Source organism: Cydia strobilella, chromosome 14, assembly GCF_947568885.1.
Source record: "Cydia strobilella chromosome 14, ilCydStro3.1, whole genome shotgun sequence".
Taxonomy (NCBI): Eukaryota; Metazoa; Arthropoda; class Insecta; order Lepidoptera; family Tortricidae; genus Cydia; species Cydia strobilella.
Window position 1 is genome coordinate 3,512,948 of NC_086054.1, and position 21,576 is coordinate 3,534,523.

General features: G+C 37.4%; 3 protein-coding genes across 5 annotated transcripts in view; 1 reads left to right on the forward strand and 2 right to left on the reverse strand.

Annotated features, from left to right (window-relative positions):
* Nucleotides 1–538: 538 nt before the first annotated feature.
* On the reverse strand, nt 539–2,818 carry LOC134747342 (UPF0587 protein GA18326). The gene is made up of 3 exons (XM_063681976.1): nt 2,509–2,818; nt 1,109–1,228; nt 539–742 (listed from the first exon to the last, which is right to left on the reverse strand). Exons 1-3 carry the CDS (start codon nt 2,756–2,758, stop codon nt 627–629), a joined length of 486 nt encoding a protein of 161 aa, XP_063538046.1. The 5' UTR covers nt 2,759–2,818; the 3' UTR covers nt 539–626.
* A 690-nt stretch (nt 2,819–3,508) lies between these two features.
* LOC134747110 (ataxin-10) lies at nt 3,509–18,531 on the reverse strand. The gene is made up of 9 exons (XM_063681688.1): nt 18,313–18,531; nt 17,037–17,902; nt 16,076–16,207; nt 15,174–15,326; nt 13,699–14,344; nt 12,273–12,417; nt 7,743–7,806; nt 6,010–6,071; nt 3,509–5,489 (listed from the first exon to the last, which is right to left on the reverse strand). The coding sequence occupies exons 1-9, from the start codon at nt 18,468–18,470 to the stop codon at nt 5,367–5,369; spliced, it is 2,349 nt and encodes a 782-aa protein (XP_063537758.1). The 5' UTR covers nt 18,471–18,531; the 3' UTR covers nt 3,509–5,366.
* A 423-nt stretch (nt 18,532–18,954) lies between these two features.
* The window catches only part of LOC134747104 (E3 ubiquitin-protein ligase SH3RF1-like), an 80,609-nt gene continuing 77,987 nt past the window's right edge, over nt 18,955–21,576 (forward strand). For all 3 annotated transcript variants that reach the window (XM_063681674.1, XM_063681675.1, XM_063681676.1), the window contains exon 1: nt 18,955–19,346. The gene's annotated coding sequence lies outside the window, so the exon portion shown is untranslated. The remainder of the gene's footprint in view (nt 19,347–21,576) is intronic.

Consider the following 21,576-nt stretch of genomic DNA (forward strand, 5'->3'; position numbering starts at 1 on the left):
TTAGGCGCGACTTTGTCTGCGTGGAATGATAATGATGACCGAGTACAGATAGTAGAGGTGAAGTCTAAGAAAAGAACGTGTGACAGATTCTGACAGCCGACCTAGATGGCGCTATTTACAGATTTTTTTGCAGCGTCATTTGTTTTGTGATAATTAAATTGTCAAACGTCCGCACACGCACACCGACATCTACTTTTGACAGCCAACACCAAAGTTCGCAAATTATGGCCATCTTTTTCTTTTATTCCAATTAAAGCATAATTAGAGCGACAGAGAAAGATGCCCGCAATTTGCGAACTTCGGTTCGCGGTAGGCCCTCTGTTGTCAAATTAGAAATAGGTACGAATTTATCTTAGGGTAGTATTCCATGTGTCCTATAAAGTATATATTGGTACAATGTGTATTTTGTCTCACATTTTGCTTAATGAGAGAGTGAGAGATATTTCAACACATACAAATAAATCTGCAAATACACAGAACCTATTGTAAAAAAATGTTTAGTGAATTTAAGTATGAGTAATGCATATTTGAACCATACTTCATTTAGTGAGCATGGTTTATTAAAAACATAAATGTATAGTTACAGTGTAAATTCATTGTTTATAACAAGATAAAATTAAAATCACTTATTTGACTTTGACGAACTGCCACTCCAGCTCGTACACTCCGACGGAGGTCTGGTTCTTCTCATCATAGTCGACCCACTCCTTCTCAGTGAGATCTACATCTTCGAACTTTTTACCTACAACAAAAATTGTTTTATTAAAACAATAGTCTTTTGCTGAGCATGCAGACAGTAATAATGTTAACATAAAAACTACATAAGGCTATGACTTTCTTAGCAAACTTGTGGAATACCATTTCTATGCTTTGTTAAAACTTTAACAAACACAGTGTTTGTTCCCTTACAAGAATTATGTATTAGTATACTTGGCTTTAAACATTAGAAGTCTTATTGGCAACAACATTAAGTCTTTCAAGAAACAAGAAGCATGTAAAAACAGTATACAAGTTTACCCCTCCCATGCCAGAATATGTATCTGTGTAGGTATTGGACTCTAGTATAATACTTAGAACCTCACTGAGGACAATAAATCACATGATGTACCATTTTCTTCAGCCTCTGCAATCCACCCAGATTTAGGTTCAAAGTCAACGGGCTCCACTCCTCTGCAGTCAAATATTACCAGCGTCTTGAATTTGCCAGCATCTTCGTTTGTAAATGCACCTGAAATCAAGAACAATAAATAATAATTTAAGGCACAATTTTTAATGAATATAGATACACTTCAAGTTACTGATAAGTTTGTTAATTAATGATAACTTTGTTTTCCGCTTACTGCTCCTACACTAGCTACTTTAGATTAGAAATTATTTAATTAAGGTAGGGCACTCAAGGTCTATTAACACATTGCTTATTATTACATCATTTTTGTATATGACTGTTTGTTGCCTAAATAAATTAAAAAAAAAAAAAAAAAATTTGTGACTGAAAAAGTAAATTGTAGGTACTTTTAATTATGTTTTTAGAATAATGTTCCAAAAGAAAAGTATTATTATTAATAAACACCTTCTATTCCACAGAATTTAAAATGTAAAATTTACGAAAAGATATGTCAACTGTAACCATGTAAGAAATATTGCTATTTGCTAAGTAATATATGGATATGTTTTCTCTAATAACAATCTAAATGAGTATATTAGGTACGCAAAAATTCGGCTAAATAAAATAGTTATTTGTTATACAAGGGTGCAAAGTTGTATTTTACCCGCGAGTGTAGAATTGAAACACGAGCAAGCGAAAGGATTCTATAGGTGAAGCGAGTAGTTCTAAAATAGAATCCTGAGCGTAGTGAGTGTTTCAACACACGAGAAGTAAAATACGTTTGCGCCCGTGTATAACACAAAACTTTTCACCTCACTATAGCGAGGAAAATGCAACATCCACAGGCGTTAGATCATCTTCATCACTGGAATCACTCATTTTTTACGATATTATAACAGAAAACTCTGGAAGTTGTGTATTTTTACGCGAGTCGGTGAGAAAAGTTTTTAAGTAAAAAAATTGTTGACAATGTTGACATTTCTGACGTATGAAATGTCAACAATGCGTTTTGAAATTGCATCGACTCAACTTGTGCGTTCAGAATTATATTTAACATCATTATAAAAAAACAAACGTTTCTTATGGAATTTTAAGGTTTATGACTTAAAATCATTAAATAAAGCTAAATTTGGTATTTTTCATTAGATTCTCAAACCATTTATTGAATGATAATTAATATCGAACGAATCATTATCATAAACGATTTACGTTTTGTTATCTGTCAAGCTACTTAAACACGCTCCATCCAAGGTCAAATTACTTTCCCCACTAGTGGATAAAACGCGTTTTTCCCCGCTTGTATTGAAGGATAAAAGACAACTTTCCGAGCTAGTGAGGGGAAAAAGTTTTTCCAAAACAATAACAATACAAGATTGAGGTTATGTTTACAAAACTAGTCTCACCGTTGCTGCCTTCGATAACATCCATGCTGTTTTCCCTGGAGCACAGTTTACACTTTATCAGGAGGTTCGTTTCGGACCGGTTGTGCTTCTGAGGCACTTTGTCTGCCTCCGTGAGATCGTGGAACTTTTCGGACACTTCGCCGCAGCTACTACACTTCAGTTTTAAGAACCATTGGTAATGTGGATGGTTGGTATAAAGCTTCTCAATACATTCTATGTTGGCTCTGATTTGGAGGGCGATTTTAACCATTTTCAAAGGTTTTTAATGGGAAATAAATAAACACCTTTTAAAACACCGAAGGCGATCGACACTGAGATTTGCTGAGACAAACGTCAACGTCAACCGTCACAAATGTCAAATAAAGCTGTTTTAGTCATGTTTAAAAACGCTTTTAAATAAAAGTGGCCACCACACCACATACTGCCACCTTGCGCCCTAAATCGAAAACTCAAAACTTTAAAAGAGCTCGGCCCAGGGTGAAGAGGGGGGCACCATCTTGGAGGATATAACCAACGGAGACGCCTTGTCAGTAATTTGCTGTACAAAAAAGTCTGCCAATTTTTGCGGGGGAGGGGAACGTCAAAATAGCCATGTCAGATAAACGGCAGTCCATACATTGTGTATGACCATTGGCCGACTATTCTCGACAAGAGGGGAACGCCTGTTAATGGCTACTCCGTTTGGTTATATCCTCCAAGGGCACCATGGTCTAAGAATGCTTAGGTCATCAATCATCAGAATATCTTAATCTGGCCCTGGAAGTGTAAAAAATTAAAAAGCGGACGAGCGGATACCTGCTCTTCATACTTAGGCCCAAGGTGACTCTCCACCCTATTAAGGCATTAGGCTAGGCCCTAGCCGCCTAGCCGATACAACATTGTTTGTTGAATGTTTTTGCCTCTGCTTGTTTTTAATATTAATTTTATCTGAGATTTTGTCCAATGCTCAATCTCAAGCAGAAAAAAAAAATGTAGGGAAATTTTCAATAAAAAGCTTAAATCTAGTTATCTACCTATTTATTTCGGATTTGATTGAATATTTGTCATGTTGCATAAATAAAGCTTACAGTTTACATATTCATTAATGTTGTAAACACATTGAGCACATCAAATTGAAGAAATTTGGTTAACAAACAGAGCCTTTGGTGAGTGATCTTTTGCCACAGAATAAGTAATAGTACTACCATACAGAGAGGACACTTCCTACAAACCCGAAGTTTGACAGCGATTCAGGGACGAATCATGCTGTCACTTTCTAATGTAAGACACTATCCCTTTCGGCTATTTAGGGTTGTAAAATTCAAGTCATTATCTTATCTGTGGTCGTGCACGGAAAGGGACGTCAAGTTGTGCCAACCCTAATAATTGCTCGGAGCAATACTGAGCCGAGCGGAGCCGAGTTTGCCCGAAAGGAGGAGTGTCCCACAACTGGTTTTACGGCTCCGTACAATATACGAGTAGCTTAACTTCAAAAACTGGTAAATCCATCTGTCAGATTATGCAATTTTGGTATTAAGAATAGGTAATAGGGTAGATATAGTTGGTCAAACCAAATTGTCAGTAAATAAGAACAAAAAAAACTGTTATTTTGGGTGCTAGTAGTACTAGTGTAAGATAAAGATAGTATGATTCTCTCTGTCTATGTTTGAAATGACACAGTCCTTTGACGAACTATATTTGCTGAGAGGATCGGATGGATTTACCCGAGTTTGAAGTTAAGTGACACCAAGGTAACTCTAGTTGTCAAAAGTTGACTTTTGACAATCCAGTGATCACAAAATATATGGCGCAGCGGCCATAATTTTCAGCTGTCAAAATTTCAGCCAGGATTTTGTTTTTCTAATCTATAATAACTGTATAGCTAATTAGCTATAACACTTATAAGCGTACGCTGTGGCCACATCTAATGGGTATTAGTTAGTTAGTTAGTTTTGCTGGGCAGTTTCCGCAAATCGACATCCAAATGTGCCTATCTTGCGTGAAACGAGGTAGCGCGACTCTAACTACCCCAGCTCCTCCACTAGCAGTCTTCAGGTTGCTAGCTGCCTCCTTCAGTGTGCATGGATACCCTAGATATCTAACGGGCATTTTTGGCGTGTCAAATATCCAACGGAGTCGCGGTTTTTTATATTTAGAAACCGCGCTGTTCTCAGCCTTGTAGTTATTCTGGCCACCCTGTATACAATACAAAATGCATTCCCGTTGCCAGGGAGGTTTTGGGATAATACTGAGCAACTTTTACTATGGGATCAACCACGAAATCGCGAAAAAAAATGTACCCTGAAAATGTCATTTTGGCTGGTCCATTTGCTATGGGAGGTGTTAATAACTATACTCTTATAAACCCCATGTTCAGGCAAATACACATCATCAACTAAACAAATAAATAACACGGTAATTACCTGTTGCTAACCACCTCGAAGCCGGCTTCAATGGGGCAAGGGGCAGAGCCCCCGCTCTCGTTGGTTCTTAAATTTAATTTTCCGAGTTCCTTAACACGTGTTTACACAGAACCGTCACAGGTCAAAAACGTTTTTATTACAGCGCGACAGCTAAAACCTGCCGCCCGTATTTTGTTTTCTCTTGCGACTGGTTTCCCTTTTTAGCCACGGGCGGAGCTCACCGGAGAGCGACGTGACTGTCGCGCGATCGGCGCAACGACGGCGTTTTCCCGCGTCATTTGAATTATATAGCCGATAGACGTGTTTTATTATGCCTGAACAGGAGGGTACATTTTTTTTCGCGATTTCGTGGTTGGTCCCATAGTAAAAGTTGCTCAGTATAATACCAAAACCTCCCTGGTAACGGGAATGCACTTATTTTTTAGCCATCGTGTATATTTAGGCGCCCTGTATATTTTATCTAGGGTACGGCGCTAGTCTGATGGTGTTCCCTTGTCCGTCTGTGTTGAGCGTCAGACCCATGTCTTTAAGGACCTCGTTGTCGACTGGCCCTTGAAGCGTCATTTTCACTATCACCTCCTGGAAAGATATTTCAAATTGTCGGTAAAGTGTAGGGTAGGGTGGGAAACAGTGGCTCAGTCGCCCAATATCGCCTCTACCTTGTTGGAATTAGGTTGAGTGAGGGTACAGGAAGGTCAGATGGCAGTCGCTTTAGTAAAAATAAGTGCCCACGTCAATTCTTGGGATTAGTTGGCAAGCAGACCCCAGGACCCCATGAGCCGAGGCAAAATGCCGGGATAACGCGAGGAATAAGAAGATAGCATCATCTATTTCAGCTATAAGGCATGATTTTTTTCTTTTTAGATCGGGAAAATCCTGAAGAAAGGCCAGGTCAAGAGCACCCTAAACCGGCGAGCGTGTATGAGGAATGTTATGAAAGTGAAGGAAGCGAAAGAGGTATGTCAGGATCGTAGTAAGTGGAAGTCCGTGGTCTCTGCCTACCCCTCCGGGAAATAGGCGTAATTATATGTATGTATGTAATTTACTCATACAATTAATGATTAAAACGCTTCAAGGCACATAAAAAAACATACTATACCTGATTTTCGGGACAGTTTTCACAAAGGTTGCGCACGGCGAAGATGACCCATTGCATTATAACTGTAGTCAAGTTAAGGATTCTTATTATCATAAAAAAATTGGTCAAGTGCGAGCCGGGCTACGCGAAATGGAGGGTTTCATGACTTCATTATATGAATAATAATAATAATATAGCCATTTATTTCCATGCAAATTTACATACAGTTTTTATTTACAAGTTAATCATTAAATTTAGTGTTTTTTTTTCTTTACATGGCCCCGCTTTGGGTAAAAGCCTCCTCCATCTGTTTCCATTTTTTCCTATCCTGTGCTTTAAGCTTCTAGTCTCTACCAGCAGGCTTGAAGAGGCCAAAAACTTGCCATTATATGAATACAAAAGTGAAAATAAAAAGTGTGATAACGAAAGAGCATATGTGCATCAGAAAACAGTTGAAAGCGGTTTAATTTTATCCTCCTAAGGCTTAGAACGCACTGCGGTTTTTTTCTTGCGGTTTCAGTCTAATTTCTCCCGGTTTCAGTGTTTTAAGTGCGTGCGCTTATAAAGCATGCCGTACGTTACATTTTTTGCGGTTGCGGAATCGCTTTTGAAAAAACTTCTTCTAAGCCTTAGGCCCAGCCATACAAATGAAAAATCCAAAATTTGCCACTGAAATTTGAACCTATGGTGTAGGAAATAGAGTTGATTTTGCGTTGTTGGAAAATTGAACGAAACAAAGCAAAAACGACTGTTCCAATTGAATAGGATTTAAATTTCATCGAACTGAAGAGGTACTATAGGTAGGACCTAGGGCCTTAGGAGGTTAAATAATTTACAAAAGCTTAAACATTACAGTATATGGCGGACATAAAAAAACACCGAAAAAGTGCGAGTCAGACCCGCCCACCGAGGGTTCCGTACTTTTTAGTATTTGTTGTTATAGCGGTACAGAAATACATCATCTGTGAAAATTTCAATTGTCTAGCTATCACGGTTCATGAGATAGCCTGGTGACAGACAGACGGACAGCGGAGTCTTAGTAATAGGGTCCCGTTTTTACCCTTTGGGTGCGGAACCCTAAAAACAGGGCAGCACACGTTATAGTCATAGTCTGGCCTCTTACATTGCGAGATGGAAACAAGACTTCCTTCGAGGTCTGAGCCACCATTGTTGTCACTAAAATAGCCACGAAATTGTAATTCGGGCCGATGAACTTACTCGTATGTGTACCAACCATCTGCGCACATTTCTTAAATGGGGTTGGCAACTGTCAAAGGTTTGCAGAGATGGCGCCATCATAGCTTGCAAATTTTTCTATGAGATTTGGCTTAAAAAGCTGGCATCCAGGGCATTAAATTACATTTAAAAAAAATTACACAATTCTAGGGATTGACAGGGCGAGCTACGGTTTCGCATGGGTAGTTCAACTAATTTACACAAAACCTTTACAAATTATACATACAAACCTTCCTCTTCTATCCTCCTCTCTCCTTTCTCTATCTATTAAAAAAAACCGCATCAAAATCCGTTGCGTAATTTTAAAGATCTAAGCATACATAGGGACAGACGGACGGACAGACAGCGGAAAGCGACTTTGTTTTATACTATGTAGTGATGGTACGGAACCCTTCGTGCGCGAGTCCGACTCGCACTTGCCGGTTTTTTAGTGTCGGCAATAGTTAGCAAGAAGCAAAGCTTTCTAGTAACATATGTAGTTTGACACGATATTTAGTTATCATTTAAATAAAGGATACGTGGATTCCGTGCGTCGATGTTGCAGCAATCCAGCAACACTGGGATGACTTCCAAGTCTCGCATCTGAAAGAAATAGTAGATTGAGATTTAAACTACGGAACCCTAAAAATCACGGGTATCCGAAATAAGGTTTTCACTTTTTACATGCAATATTTGCGCGTTTTCCCAAAGATAAGACGAAGCTAGATCGATTATTCGCCCCCGAAAACCACCATGTAGCAAATTTCATCGAAATCGTTAGAGCCGTTTTCGAAATTCAAAGGTATAAGATTCAAGAGCACATGATAAAATAAATCGTCCTTCGTAGAGTAGAGTAGAGTAGAGTAGAGTAGAGTAGAGTAGTGTAGAGTATATTTATTTCGCTTAAAAATGTGGTACAAGAGATGTTACAAAAATATATCGTGGCCACACACATTCCACCAGAAACAGGCATGAAAAATTTAAAGTATCAATCAATCAATCAATCTTTAATGTCAAAAACACATGTCAAAAATTACAATACAAATAGATTTAAAAATACACAACACCCTAAATCAAATAACAAAATCGCACATTAAAAAATAAAATATAGTTATAAATGTCAAAAATAAAAAACCATTAAAAATCAAAAATCAAAATGTCAATAAAATTAAATACACTGGAAATCATTTCATGTTAAACTTAGTATAAAATTATTTTACCGTGAAAAATGCTTTGTCAATTAAGGCGCTTCGCGCAGTTTTTGGCCAAAAACTGTTACTTTTTAGAGCTTATAACTTCTAAATGAGTCAACCAAAAATTATGAAAAAAATATATATGCATCTTCACTCTATGGACAACAATCGCAACATTTGACTTTTTTCCTGAAATTTGTAGTTTCACCGAAAAAAAAATAACACGACAGGCCGTTTTGCGGCTAACTTTGCTTATAACTTCTAAACGGCTTAATCGATTAAAATTATTTTCAAACTAACAAATATGTTTTAACAGGTTCTACAAATGCAACATAGCTTTTCTTAATCAAAAAATATTTTCTTAAGAAAACGAACGTTTTTCCACATTTCATGCGTATGCAGCCTGAAAATGGCGTGGCCGGCAGTCGTGTGCCAGCTTTGAGACGAGGAGGCTGTGTCGCTCGTCGCTCCGTGCCTTCCTTGCACTATGTTCGCTTATGCACAAGCAAAGTGCTATAATATCGGAGTTATTGTGGCCAAAGAATAAATAACTGCAGAGCGCTGATTTGGTTGCGACGCGCATTAGCGAGCGCAACACGGTATTTTGCGGTCTATTACAATGAATGTAATGATAATATCCGTATATAATATACTATGATATACGTATGTTTGAGAAAACTTCATTTGAAATAAATAAATAAATGTTTTCTAACCGACATATTATAATGTCATTCAAGTTTTACGTTTTGAATAATGTTCCATTCCATCTCGAAACAATAAATAATTGATTTAACATATTTAAGCTACCTATTACCTATTACGTTGTATGTATGAATAGTACCTTTTAAAAAACATTGTTTTTGTAGTTTAAAAATAATTTTAATCGATTAAGAACTAGCAAAACGGCCTATCGTATTTTTATTTACGGAAAAACTTACTATTATGTTTATTGTAGGTTTAGTTAAGTAGTAATTAGTGTTAAATAGTGTAATTGTAGTTATGTCTGTAAATTTTTCATGGGTGATCCTTGCCTGTTAATAAACGTTTTATTATTTTATTATTATTTGTATCTCCTTCTGGATTTCAGTAATTATTTCATTGGGTCAACTTGGTGTATTATGTCTTCTAAATGGGTAAACAAAAAATTATGAAAAAAATATATATGAATCTTCATTTATTGTTCAACAATTATAAAATTAAACTTATTTCCGGATATTTATAGTTTTACCGTAATAAAAATAATAAAACAGGCCATTTTGCGGCTAACTGGTTATTTTTACTAAACGGCTAAATCAATTAAAATTATTTTTAAACTAACAATAATGTTTTAATAGCTGACGGTCTTTCCACAGCGATACAACCGGCCGACGATTTGTTTTATTAACAATATCATCTAAACTACCATCTGACAAAGTATGAAATGGGATGCGATGACTGAAAAGATTTTTTTACATGTTCATGTGACCAGCTGACGGTCCACCGAGATACAACCGGCTGACCATTTTTTTTATTCACAATAGCATCTAAACTATCATCTGACACAGTATCAAGCGGGAGGCGATAACAATTTTTTTTGCGTGTTGCGGTGGCTGCCATTCCTCAACCCATCAACGGAGCGGCGGCTGACGTCCACAGGGGTTCATCATACATAGCCGTTAACCACTAAAAAAAAAAGACTGCAAAGCGCTGATTTGGTTGTGGCGCGCTTGTAATAAAAACCGGCCAAGTGCGAGTCGGAGTCGCGTTCCAAGGGTTCCGTACATTACTCAAATTAAACAATTTATTTTTTATGTGAAGCGTGCGTCTTTAATAAACCCGTAGGGGTTGGATCAAAAACTAAATAATTATGTCCGACTCACGCTTGTCTGCTCATTTCTAATAAGTTTTCCTGTGATCTATAGGTAAAGATCTATTTTGTGTATTTTTTTCAAAATTTTATACTTAGTAGTTACGGAGATAAAGGGGGGAATGCTCATTTTTTGCCTATTTTCGTGAATAACTTCTAAACAATTTAAAAGTGCTTGTTGCTAGGCCTATTTGAGTAAAGAATATATTGAATTGAATTGAATTGAATTGAATTGACTATTTATCCTAAAATTATAAAAAATATACATTTGAGATTCTCACAATGAGCTCTTTCATTTGATATGTAACACGATATAGTTTGAAAAACTTTTTTTTTTAATTTTCTCTTTTACCCCCCAAAACTGGCCCCCGTGTTTAAAATTAATTTGTTTACTTTACATGTCCGTCTTTGGGTCACAAACTTACATATATACACCAAATTTCAACTTAATTGGTTCAGTCGTTTCCGAGAAAATAGGCTGTGACAGACGGACAGACAGACAGACAGACGCACGAGTGATCCTATAAGGGTTCCGTTTTTTTCTTTTGAGGTACGGAACCCTAATAATGATGATATTCCCACGTAATGATTGAGAAAACTTCGAACTTCGAAAAATAACACATTTGTATTAGTATATGAAGCTAGTAGGTACTTTAATTTTATAAGTTAACTATTAATGGCATTATTTATATTTATTTATTACGGATAAAAAAAACTGTATAAAATAAACGCACTGTACGCCTCAATTTAGTACATACCAAGCTTTAGCTATAAATCTTAATCCGTCGATTTGACTTAGGTATTTATTTGTAAGAAACAGATAAAACACAAATTAACTAATTGAGGCTTGTAAAGTATAATGCATAAGGGAATATATTTTTATTATAATTTACGACCACTACACGCATAATCTACTCATACTCAAACAACAAAATATCTGCAAAAGATACACAAATACGAGGTATGGCGCCAAATGCCGCGCGCCTCTGGGCTGTAGTTTATTCTTTGAACCTCGTTCCGCCGCAGTCGCCGCACCGAGACGAAATTCACGTACGATCGCAGTGAGCGGGGTGCGGGTACAGAGACGCTGAGACGCTCAAGGCCAAATCAGCGAGAATCGTCTTAAAAACGCTTTCAACTTTTGCTCGCTCGCTCGCTCGCAACGATTTCAAGTACCTAAATATTAAAAGAAAGCACGCAACGGTACGCATTTAGAATACTAAAAACTAATATTCTAGTGCTCTTAAATCTAGCGTATTACTAAAATGTCAAAATTACAATTATATTACCAATATGTCATAAATAACGACGACCGTCTGGCCTAGTGGGTAGTGATCCTGCCTGTGAAGCCGATGGTCCTGGGTTCGAATCCCGGTAAGGGCATTTATTTGTGTGAAGAGCACAGATATTTGTTCCGGAGTCATGGATGTTTTATATGTATTTGTATAAGTATTATATATACCGTTGTTTGAGTACCCACAACACAAGCCTTCTTGGATCACGAGATGGAGCGACGACCTGGTGAAGGTCGCGGGAATTCGGTGGTTGCGAGCGGCACAGGATCGGTCGGAGTGGCGAGCCTTGGGGGAGGCCTATGTCCAGCAGTGGACGTCTATCGGCTGACATGATGATGATGATGATGATGAAGCCTTCTTGAGCTTACCGTGGGACTTAGTCAATTTGTGTAAGAATGTCCCTATAATATTTATTTATTATTATTATTTATTATAACGTATATGACAGCGGATTCAGATGGCACTGTACAGCGCCGCACCTAACCACCACAAAACTTCAGCTCTTTAGGATTTGGGGGCATGATTGTAGACTTTACACAACTTTGTTCCCTACACATTAAATGTGGTATTTTCTATAAAAAGGGACCTTATTGTCGATGGCGCTTACGCCATTATATACGATGCTCCGATATAAATACAATGCCGCGCGACGCCGTGCGGCGTAAGCGCCATCGACAATAAGGTCCCTTTTCATAGAAAATGCCCCATTTGAGAAAATGCAGACTATACACGTACCTGTTTCTTGTTAGCCTGGTTCTTCCAGCAGAGGTTGGCCAGCGTTCTCACTAAACCAGCTTTGAAACCGAAGGCGACGTGTCGCTCCACTGTCTCCACGCTCGTGTACAAGGTTTTGCTAGTTGTCATGTCAACTGCTCCCAACCTATCAATAAGAAATAATATTCCATCAGCGTATCTGGGCATGTTTTTCTGTAGTGATGCACTGGTTTTTTTTTTAGGATATGTAAATTTAATGTTATTTGTGCCCAGAATCATGAGCTGATTTCCATGCGTCAACGTCGAACGTCGGAGCCGTCGGAGGTAAATTTAAAACTTATTTTACGCGATTAAGGAAAGGACATTGTAACATTGTTTAATGTTACAATGTCCCAAAATTTTCATACATTTTACGCACTTTACATTTCGTTACCGGCGGAATGGAAAAATAAAACTTGGGACGCTTTTTTCCTGCTAGTAGGAACGAATGAGCTCGTGATTCTGAGTAGGAAAAACATTAAATTTACCTATTTTGAAAAAAGGTCCAGTGCATCACTATTAAAAAAAATTCCCGTCTACAGTATGTATGTTTACAGTACATATTGGCTACTGCTACTTTACCGCATTAGTGCGATAATTAGTACATTACGTAACTATGTCGAAAATTTAAAGGATAAACGTAAAACGTTGTACGATACATGTGCGAGTACGTAATTAGCAAATCGTGTCGATTTAAAACACTCCCTTCGGTCATGTTTTAATTTATCGCCACTCGTTGAGAATTTTCTTCTTTTTCGCACTTGTATCGTAATGTACTATTATCGACTGTCTTTTGTTATGAATCACTCTCGAAATTACATATTTGTTAGAAAGTGATGGCTAAGGGTCTCCCCACACCTATCGACGCGGAATCTGCAATAGACGATAGAAAAAAAGCTTTACGTCTACGCAATAAGAGCGAAAAAGACGTCGCCGCGTCGTGAGGCGCCGGCCGAGCCGAGCCGAGCGTCGCTAGGTGTATGGAGAGACCCTAAGACGACGGACGGTAATTTATTATTTTTGTGAAATAGGTACTTGCTAAATATGAGACAAAAACCGGGCAAGGGCGAGTCGGACTCGCGCACGAAGGGTCCGTACCATTACGCTCAAAAACAGCAAAAAAATTACGTTTGTTGTATGGGAGCCCCACTTAAATATTTATTTTATCCTGTTTTTAGTATTTGTTGTTAGAGCGGCAACAGAAATACATCATCTGTGAAAATTTCAGCTGTCTAGCTATCACGGTTCATGAGATACAGCCTAATGACAGACGGACAGACAGACAGACAGACAGCGGAGTCTTAGTAATAGGGTCCCGTTTTTACCCTTTGGGTACGGAACCCTAAAAAAGACCCTGAACGCTATTAACTAGCCCTTCATTACCTAGATAAATAAAGTAATATATTACCTGGTCTTCTGGCTCTCAGGGGAATCAATCTTCACCGACGGCACCTTATTCACCACCACATTATCCTCTGATATCTTCACCTCCTTCACCGGTTCCTTTTTCTCCGCATTAGGATCCACTCGCTTCTCCGATATACCCAAAATCTTCTGCAATTGCTCGCTTAAGTCAAAGTCCGTTGACAAATTCTGACTTTTCTTGACTTCTTTTGGTGTGTCCGGGGACTGTTTTTGTGATTCTGCTTCTGCAGGGTTATCGGCTAACGGTGGTGAGATTTCACTAGGAGACGCTTTGACTTCGCTCTTTAATTCTTCTTTTGGTAAATGTATCTCTGTAGGTGGGTCGTTGGGAGAGCTGTCTTGGGACTCCGTTTGGCTTGTAGGCTGCAATTCTAATCTAGGTTGGAGAGCTACCGGTATCACTTCTGCGATAGTATTCATGTTGCCATTCGGTGACATTGCATCTATGATTAGTGGAGGTTCGGTGTCATCTCCGATGTCTATTTTATGTTCTAGACTTACCCTTCGCATGGGGAGAACTGTTATTCGGTCGTCCGGTTTTGGCACTGAGCTGCTTCTTTTAAAGGCTACTTTGGTTAAATCGTTGTCGATTTTTACATTGGCGTTTCCGTTGTTCGCGTCTGGGTTGTCTGTGAATATTTTGCATCAATTAAAATTTTGAAATAAGAATAAAGTATGTGTGTTGCGCATTCACTGGCAAGTGGCAAGAACCCGGTAGGTGGCTTCATTTTATATTCGAAATGGAGCGTTTAGCACTGAAAATGTTAAACGGCCCTAACGATTTCGATGAAATTTGGACATTTGCTATATGGGGGTTCTCTGGGGCGAAAAATCGATCTAGCTAGGTCTTATCTCTGGGAAAACGCGCATTTTTGAGTTTTTATATGTTTATCGGTCTATCGGGTTTATCGGTTAATATATGGTCTCCCAGATATTACGGTTTCACTGACGTATTTTAGTCACTCGCGCGACATGTTTTGTGAGAGCCTACGTCTCCGCGTGAGTAGCCGGCTGTTTCAAAATTCAACTGTCTAGCTTTCATGGTTCATGAAATACAGCCTGGTGACAGACAGACAGTAATAGGGTCCCGTTTTTGGGGGTGTTCAGAATAAATGGTACCATTTACTTTTTTTCAAAAAACCATCAACTTTAGAGTCATTTAGACTCGGAATCACGAGTACTATTGAATGAGACAAAGAAAAAGTGTCCCCAGTTTTTCATACAAATTTTGGGAGTCAGTTTTGTGAGTTTTGTCCATAAAAAATGTATTTGAAAATGCGTTACAAAACTGACATTTTCTTGGGGACACATTTTTTTCTATTTAAATCGATAGTCCTCGTGATTCTGAGTAGAAATAACCCAAAAATTGACGGATTTTCGAAAACAAGTAAATGGTACACTTTTAAGTGAAAATGCCCTTTTACCCTTTGGGTACGGAACTCTAAAAAAGTGAATGACCTAGTTTGGGCGGTTCCGCGGGCTCGAAGCGATCGAAGGTGGGTATCTCGTTGCACTCGAAGAACTGCTCGCTGCTCTCGGACTCCGTGCACTCGGATGTGGTCTCGTTGCAGGAGACCATGTTGTCGGCGGAGTCGTTTTTAGTCAACGGAACTGAAACTACGTAATACGCGTATAATAGGGTTGTTGACAATTTTTAATGGTATCAGTCGGTTTGTTTTGAGGATCAATTGTCTGTATGGGACCCATTGTCTTAAAGCAATACAAACGTGACAAATGATGGTCAAAGTCTGGCACCCGTACTTTACTGACGAAACGCTCTAACAAAATGGCAACACATCGTGATGTCACTATGTCACTTTGCTTAGAAGCCGTTTCGATGTATGAAAAACCGGCCAAGTGCGAGTCGGACTCGTGCACGAAGGGTTCCGTACCATTACGCAAAAAACGGCAAAAAAATCACGTTTGTTGTATGAGAGCCCCACTTAAATATTTATTTTATTCTGTGTGTTTAGTATTTGTTGTTATAGTGGCAACAGAAATACATCATCTGTAAAAATTTCAACTGTCTAGCTATCACGGTTCATGAGATGCCTGGTGACAGACGGACAGACAGACAGACAGCGTAGTCTTAGTAATAGGAAATTGCGATTTTGTCGGTGAAATGTTGCGGTTATGTATACTGTTGCCGTACAATATTTTTTTAAATAAAATGTAAGGAATTGAATGGTATTTTTTTGTTATTCCCATAAATTTTAAAATTTATTGTGACAAATTGCTCATTTTCTATTTATTTAACTAGATTTAGTTACTGCGGGCCGCAGCCCTCCGCGCCCGTTGTTAATATATTTAATATGTCTGTGTCTCACGGAAGTTTTGGTATTAAAGTAAACAATATTTACTTTCTGGTAGCGGAGTGTTGAAAGCGTTTTCATCGTTAATAAGCTGACGGCCTGTAGCTTCATACAACTTGTTGATGGACGAGAAGAAGTTGCTGCTTTCCTTGCCCAGCTTGTGGATGGCGCGTAGCAGGACTGGAATGAGATGTCACGGGAATTAGTACTGTATTTTTATAAGCCATAAGATTCAAAATGAAATAAATTGAAGGAAAAAACGAAATTTAAATCTTCTATGAGGGATAAATATATAGTTATTGCATGATAAAAATTAATAGCTCTCCATTTAATATACTTTTCTTGTGTTGCAGGTATGTTCACCTTTTCGACGCCGTGTCAAACACAAAAGCCGTTATCCAGACGCCACGTCACCAAAGTATCAAAGTCAAAACTGAAACTGAACTTTATGCATATGTAGGTCTATGTTGCTCTGTGGTCTATGACCGATTAATCAGTCTTTGGCGTTGAACTTACGGTGCATATATATCGGTCATTGGCGTCCAAAAGGTTAAAAAACTGATAGAAAATTAAGTTTAAAAAATATATTGTTTGGAAATTCTGTTCTGTCTGTCTAATGTTTTATAATCTTAATTTATGTTTTATTTGTCAATTACACTGTCTTACACAAATGGAGAGTAAGAAGATGTATTTATGTAAAAAGGTTCTACACCAAAATACCCATATTATCATACTTACAGTAAATAAAAATAATATCAGTCAACTGGCATCCACAGGCCAAATATCCAGTGGACTACAAGAAAAAAGGTCACCCCTTCAGATAAGTATTTGTGGTATATTCTATAAAAAGGGATCTTATTGTCGATGGTGCTTACACCATTATAAACGATGCTCCGATATAAATACAATGCCACGTGACGATGTGTAGCATAAGCGCCATCGACAATAAGGTCCCTTTTAATAGAAAATGCCCCATTTGATTAAACAAAGTGTTCAATAACAAACTTACATGCGCAATTAATAAACAAAGAAGTATCACTCTGCAAGCAATCCATATAAGTATCCATACTTGAAGCTGTTGCAATAATCTCAAGCAGAAACACTACTTCCTGTGGCTCTATAGTGTTCACATACTTGTCCACCGTCTTCAAAATACTGTCCGATTTAGTTTTAAACTCATGCGCCATAAACTTCACAAAATTCACCGATACATTAATATCCTGAGACTCCGTAGACATCAAAATGTTGTATGCCAGATTTAAAACTAGCATTCTGCATTCCGGATCCAATTTTGAGTATAACTTCTCTATATATGTGTTCTCAACACCGATTAAGTATTCTATAATTAAATGCGGGTATTCAGTGTTGCCATTGCTATACATGTAAGCTAGAGAATTGAGCAGCATTACGTCATCTGGTAACACATTAGGTTGTCCCAATAATATATTGTAAACAATCATGGCTGCAGCGGAAGATATCTTGTCATTAGGACTGACTAAGGAATTGAGAATTATTGTGTCGAATTTATTCCAAATCATGATTTGGTTAAATGGATTGTTGACAACTAAATTTCCAAGCGTTTGGATTAATACTGTCATACAGGATTCATATTTCTTCTGTAACTCTTCATTTAGGAAGTCAACACTTGGATGTTGGTATTCGGTAGCTAAAATCAGCATGGAGTCTAAAATGGAGAGTTCTTTTGAGATGTATGTTTGCATTTTGGTGCCAGCTGCTCCGCAGGAGCGGACGAGACGTAGGCATTGCTCGGCTACAGCAAGGGTGCTGCGGTTGTAAGAGGCCTGCTCCACATCTAACCGCATGATATGGAGCACTTCAGCTATGAGACGGAGGGTGTACTCTGATGCTTTTTTACTGAAACAGTAAATGTAGGAACATGTTCAAGAATAATGTTAGATTATTTGCAAAGCTAATCTGTGTCACCAATAGTATATAAGATTGTTAAATAAGGTTTAACTATAAACTGAAATAGATAACATACACTAAAGAAAAAGTGACCAAGTCCACTTGGACACGGACTCGGTGTTCGGAGTGACATGTATTAACTGCTCAAAACAAAATTGATTTAAGCATATACATATAAAAAAACATGCTTTTATGCATAAAATGCCAGTAGTGTTTTGAATAAAGATAATACAAAGAACAGCACTAATAACGAGAATGTTTACAATTACTTTAAAAATATCAGTTATTAAGCGTATCACAGTGCATATACATATAGTAATGATAATACGTGTTTAAATCGCAATATCATAAATGCTTACGGCCGCAATCGTCCGGTCTCCGCATCTCGAGAAAGCTGCGCCTCGGCCCGCAACATCTCCTCAACGGCATCCCACTCGCCTGTCTCCAGTTGAAAGTTGATAAGCTTAGCATCTAAGAGGATCTCTTCTGCAAACCAAACACTTTTATCTCGCGACATTTTTCAACAATAAAATTTTAGCCATGCAAATACCAAGTGCTGGATAGTGGATTTTTCTCACGTCAAAAGTCAAAGTGACATGACATGCGTGAATGTGACAGCTCTGACAGATGTTCATGGCGTTCCGTTTTATTTTTATAGCAATAATATTGTAACCGAGGTATCACCATTTTGATCACCATCATCAAAATTGTTTAAATAAAGTAAATCATGCTTTTTCTCACCCAATCAAATATTTATAGTATATTTTATTTCATTTTCATAGTATCATAAAAGTCAATATATAAAATGTTGCCATACTGGCTTTCCAATCTTGCCATTGTGCCAATAGAGTTTTTCATTTCAACCTTGAGTTTCAGCGCGTAGTTTCAATTATTAACAGCGGAATTGCATATCAATATTATAATAGTATCATTTTATATCAAATATCGTCATATATCTCACTATTACATTTTATCAGTATTTAGCTTTATTCAAGATTTTTTTCATAGGTAAATACTTGGAAGGCTGTGCTCCCGAAACGTGATATTCGCTTGCTCCCGCCTGCCCCCGCTTCGCCGCCTCGCTCGGTCGAACGAAAGGAACGAGTAGCGACAGACTAGACTGCTAGAATGGCATTTGTGCGTTAAATTGTTAGTTTTTTTGTGTGAACAAGTGCATATTTCTCACAGTAACGTCTTTACGCTATGACCTTTCTTGTAATTATGCGATCATCGGTTACATAGTGCTACGTTATGTGTCGTTTAAAAACGTTTGTGTATCGTGAAACGTGAAGTGACTGGATCCGGGGTGGCGATGTCCCTTGGATTTTGTATCGTTGTATGCTGCAATAATGGACCGAATTCCCACTAACGTTGTGTGAATTTAAATTATTCGGTGAGTCATCGTCATTTTGAGTCCTAACGTCTAAAAAAACTAATAACAACATAGGTGGATATCTAAGGCAGAGTTAAAAATATCTAATAAAGTTTTGGTATTACGAATCACGATGTTTAAATGGTATCAGGTTGTCGCTCTATTTATACAAGATTAATTGTCCCCTCTGTAGATTGTCTTCCGTGCCTTAAATATCCAGGAATGTAAACAATCAACTATGTTAAGTGATGCTTTTGTGTTCATCACATCACACAAGCTTTGCAGGAACACATTTACAATTTTGTTTAACTGGCTGATTTATGTGTATATTTTAACATCTATAAAAAAATTTAAAGCCATTTAAGTGTGATAAATATATTACAGCATCACATGTGTAGGTTTCCTCTCATAATCAGAACATTTTATTTCATTGTATAGATAATGATAAAGTTGCACCTATTTTGTTTATCATATAAATATCCTATTTATTAAATATATAATATCCAAATCATTTTCATCAAACACGTTTCTATACCTAAGATTTTCATTCTCAGAATGCTGGGAAAGGGTTGATTATGTCAAAGGTGTTTGCAATTTAATTTAATTACAGTAGGGCCTTGTTAGTCCGAAATTAAAAAAACAACCCTTGTTCGGACTCACGGAGCGTTCGGATTATAGTATGTTAGTAATAAAACATAGGTATATTCTGAATAATAAATATTTCATGACTCCAAAATTAAAATTAAAACAAAGAAACTTATTAAAAATCCAGGCAAGTGCGAGTCGGACTAGCCCACTGAGGGTTCCGTACTTTTTAGTATTTGTTGTTATAGCGGCAACAGAAATACATCATTTCATCTGTCTAGCTATCACGGTTCATGAGATACAGCCTGGTGACAGACAGACAGACGGACAGAGGATTCTTAGTAATAGGGTCCCGTTTTTACCCTTTGGGTACGGAACCCTAGAAGTAACATAACACTACATAATCGCATTGAGAAATGTGAAATCATCCGTTTAATTAAGTCTGCCATATGAATTGTTTGTATTCTTATCTTTAGTTTACAAAATGATATGAAAGAAGCTGCACCTATTAATTTTTCAGTTGCATTGTGAATCTCGATCAAAACAGCTGTTTTGTGTTCAAAAAGTTTTTTTTTACTTAGAAAATGCAGTGCATAAGTTACTACAGAAAATACAATTCTCAATTAAGGAGATTTTCATACATTCAAGACAATTCATACATACATGTATGTATCACTTAATTCATTACTTACTTTTGTTTAATAAGTGTTTAAAAAACATAGAAACAATTTTTAATAAAATTTTGTTCTGTTACTGACTAAAGGATTATGCAGGGCCACAGGGGCTATTTTCAGATTCAGACTTTTCCTAAATATGCACCTAATTTTGTAACTTCCTAACCAGTGAAGCACATTTTGTTTAACCTTAGTCCTTAATTTTTAATAGAACCTAGATTTTAATATTACCTTTAACCAGAAGTTTTTTTGTAACTAATGAGCGAAAACATTGTTGATGTTGTTCATGTGTTGTCAAACTTGTGAAATGTTGTGTGTGTGTCTTATATGTGCCACGTGCCAAACAATCCTTTATATTGTAGTAATCAAATTAAGGGCTGTGATTTGTATCCAGGGTAGGTAGTAAAATTTTTGAAAATTGTTTTCTTTTACCCTTTTAGGAACACTTAGATATTATATGGCATAAATGGCCAAACTGGGGCCCATTTCTCGAACGGTATTAGTCTAATATTATTAGTGTGTTGCCATGGTAACCCATACGATTTGACAGTTTGTGGACTAATAATATTAGTCTAATACCGTTTGAGTAATGGGCCCCCGATAACATGATCTTTTTGTATTTTTTTCTCTTCAGAATTTTTAGAACTTCGGCAATGAGACGAATCTGTATTTGTTTTAAACTGGGTTAAGTACCTAATGTACTAGAATAGGACAAAGCTCCACCATTAAGCTTTGTCAACTGTACAGCTCATCCTGGTTGGAAAGCTGCCAACAGACCTGTTAAAAGGGCTTTGTATTCTACTCTAAATGTGGAAGCTTTCTTAAGTGCCTTGATGCTAAAATTGCCATTTATTCCTGCCATATAAAATATGTAACTTGAAATAATCACTTGCAAATAGTTAATGGTGCTGGTTGTATACATAAAATTTAGATCATCAGGTTATGTAGGTAGTTAAATTCTATACTACTACATATATATTTGTATAGTATTG

Bases quoted from the DNA above. Each gene is read 5' to 3' on its own strand.
- LOC134747342 (XM_063681976.1), bottom strand. From the start codon at position 2,758: ATGGTTAAAATCGCCCTCCAAATCAGAGCCAACATAGAATGTATTGAG. The intron at 1,229-2,508 runs GTGAGACTAGTT...TCTTGATTTCAG, and splicing joins TGTTATCGAAGGCAGCAACG to GTGCATTTACAAACGAAGAT. The intron at 743-1,108 runs GTACATCATGTG...TTTTTGTTGTAG, and splicing joins TGCAGAGGCTGAAGAAAATG to GTAAAAAGTTCGAAGATGTA.
- LOC134747110 (XM_063681688.1), bottom strand. From the start codon at position 18,470: ATGTCGCGAGATAAAAGTGTTTGGTTTGCAGAAGAGATCCTCTTAGAT. The intron at 17,903-18,312 runs GTAAGCATTTAT...TTACTGTTTCAG, and splicing joins GAGACCGGACGATTGCGGCC to TAAAAAAGCATCAGAGTACA. The intron at 16,208-17,036 runs GTAAGTTTGTTA...ATCTCATTCCAG, and splicing joins TTTGTTTATTAATTGCGCAT to TCCTGCTACGCGCCATCCAC.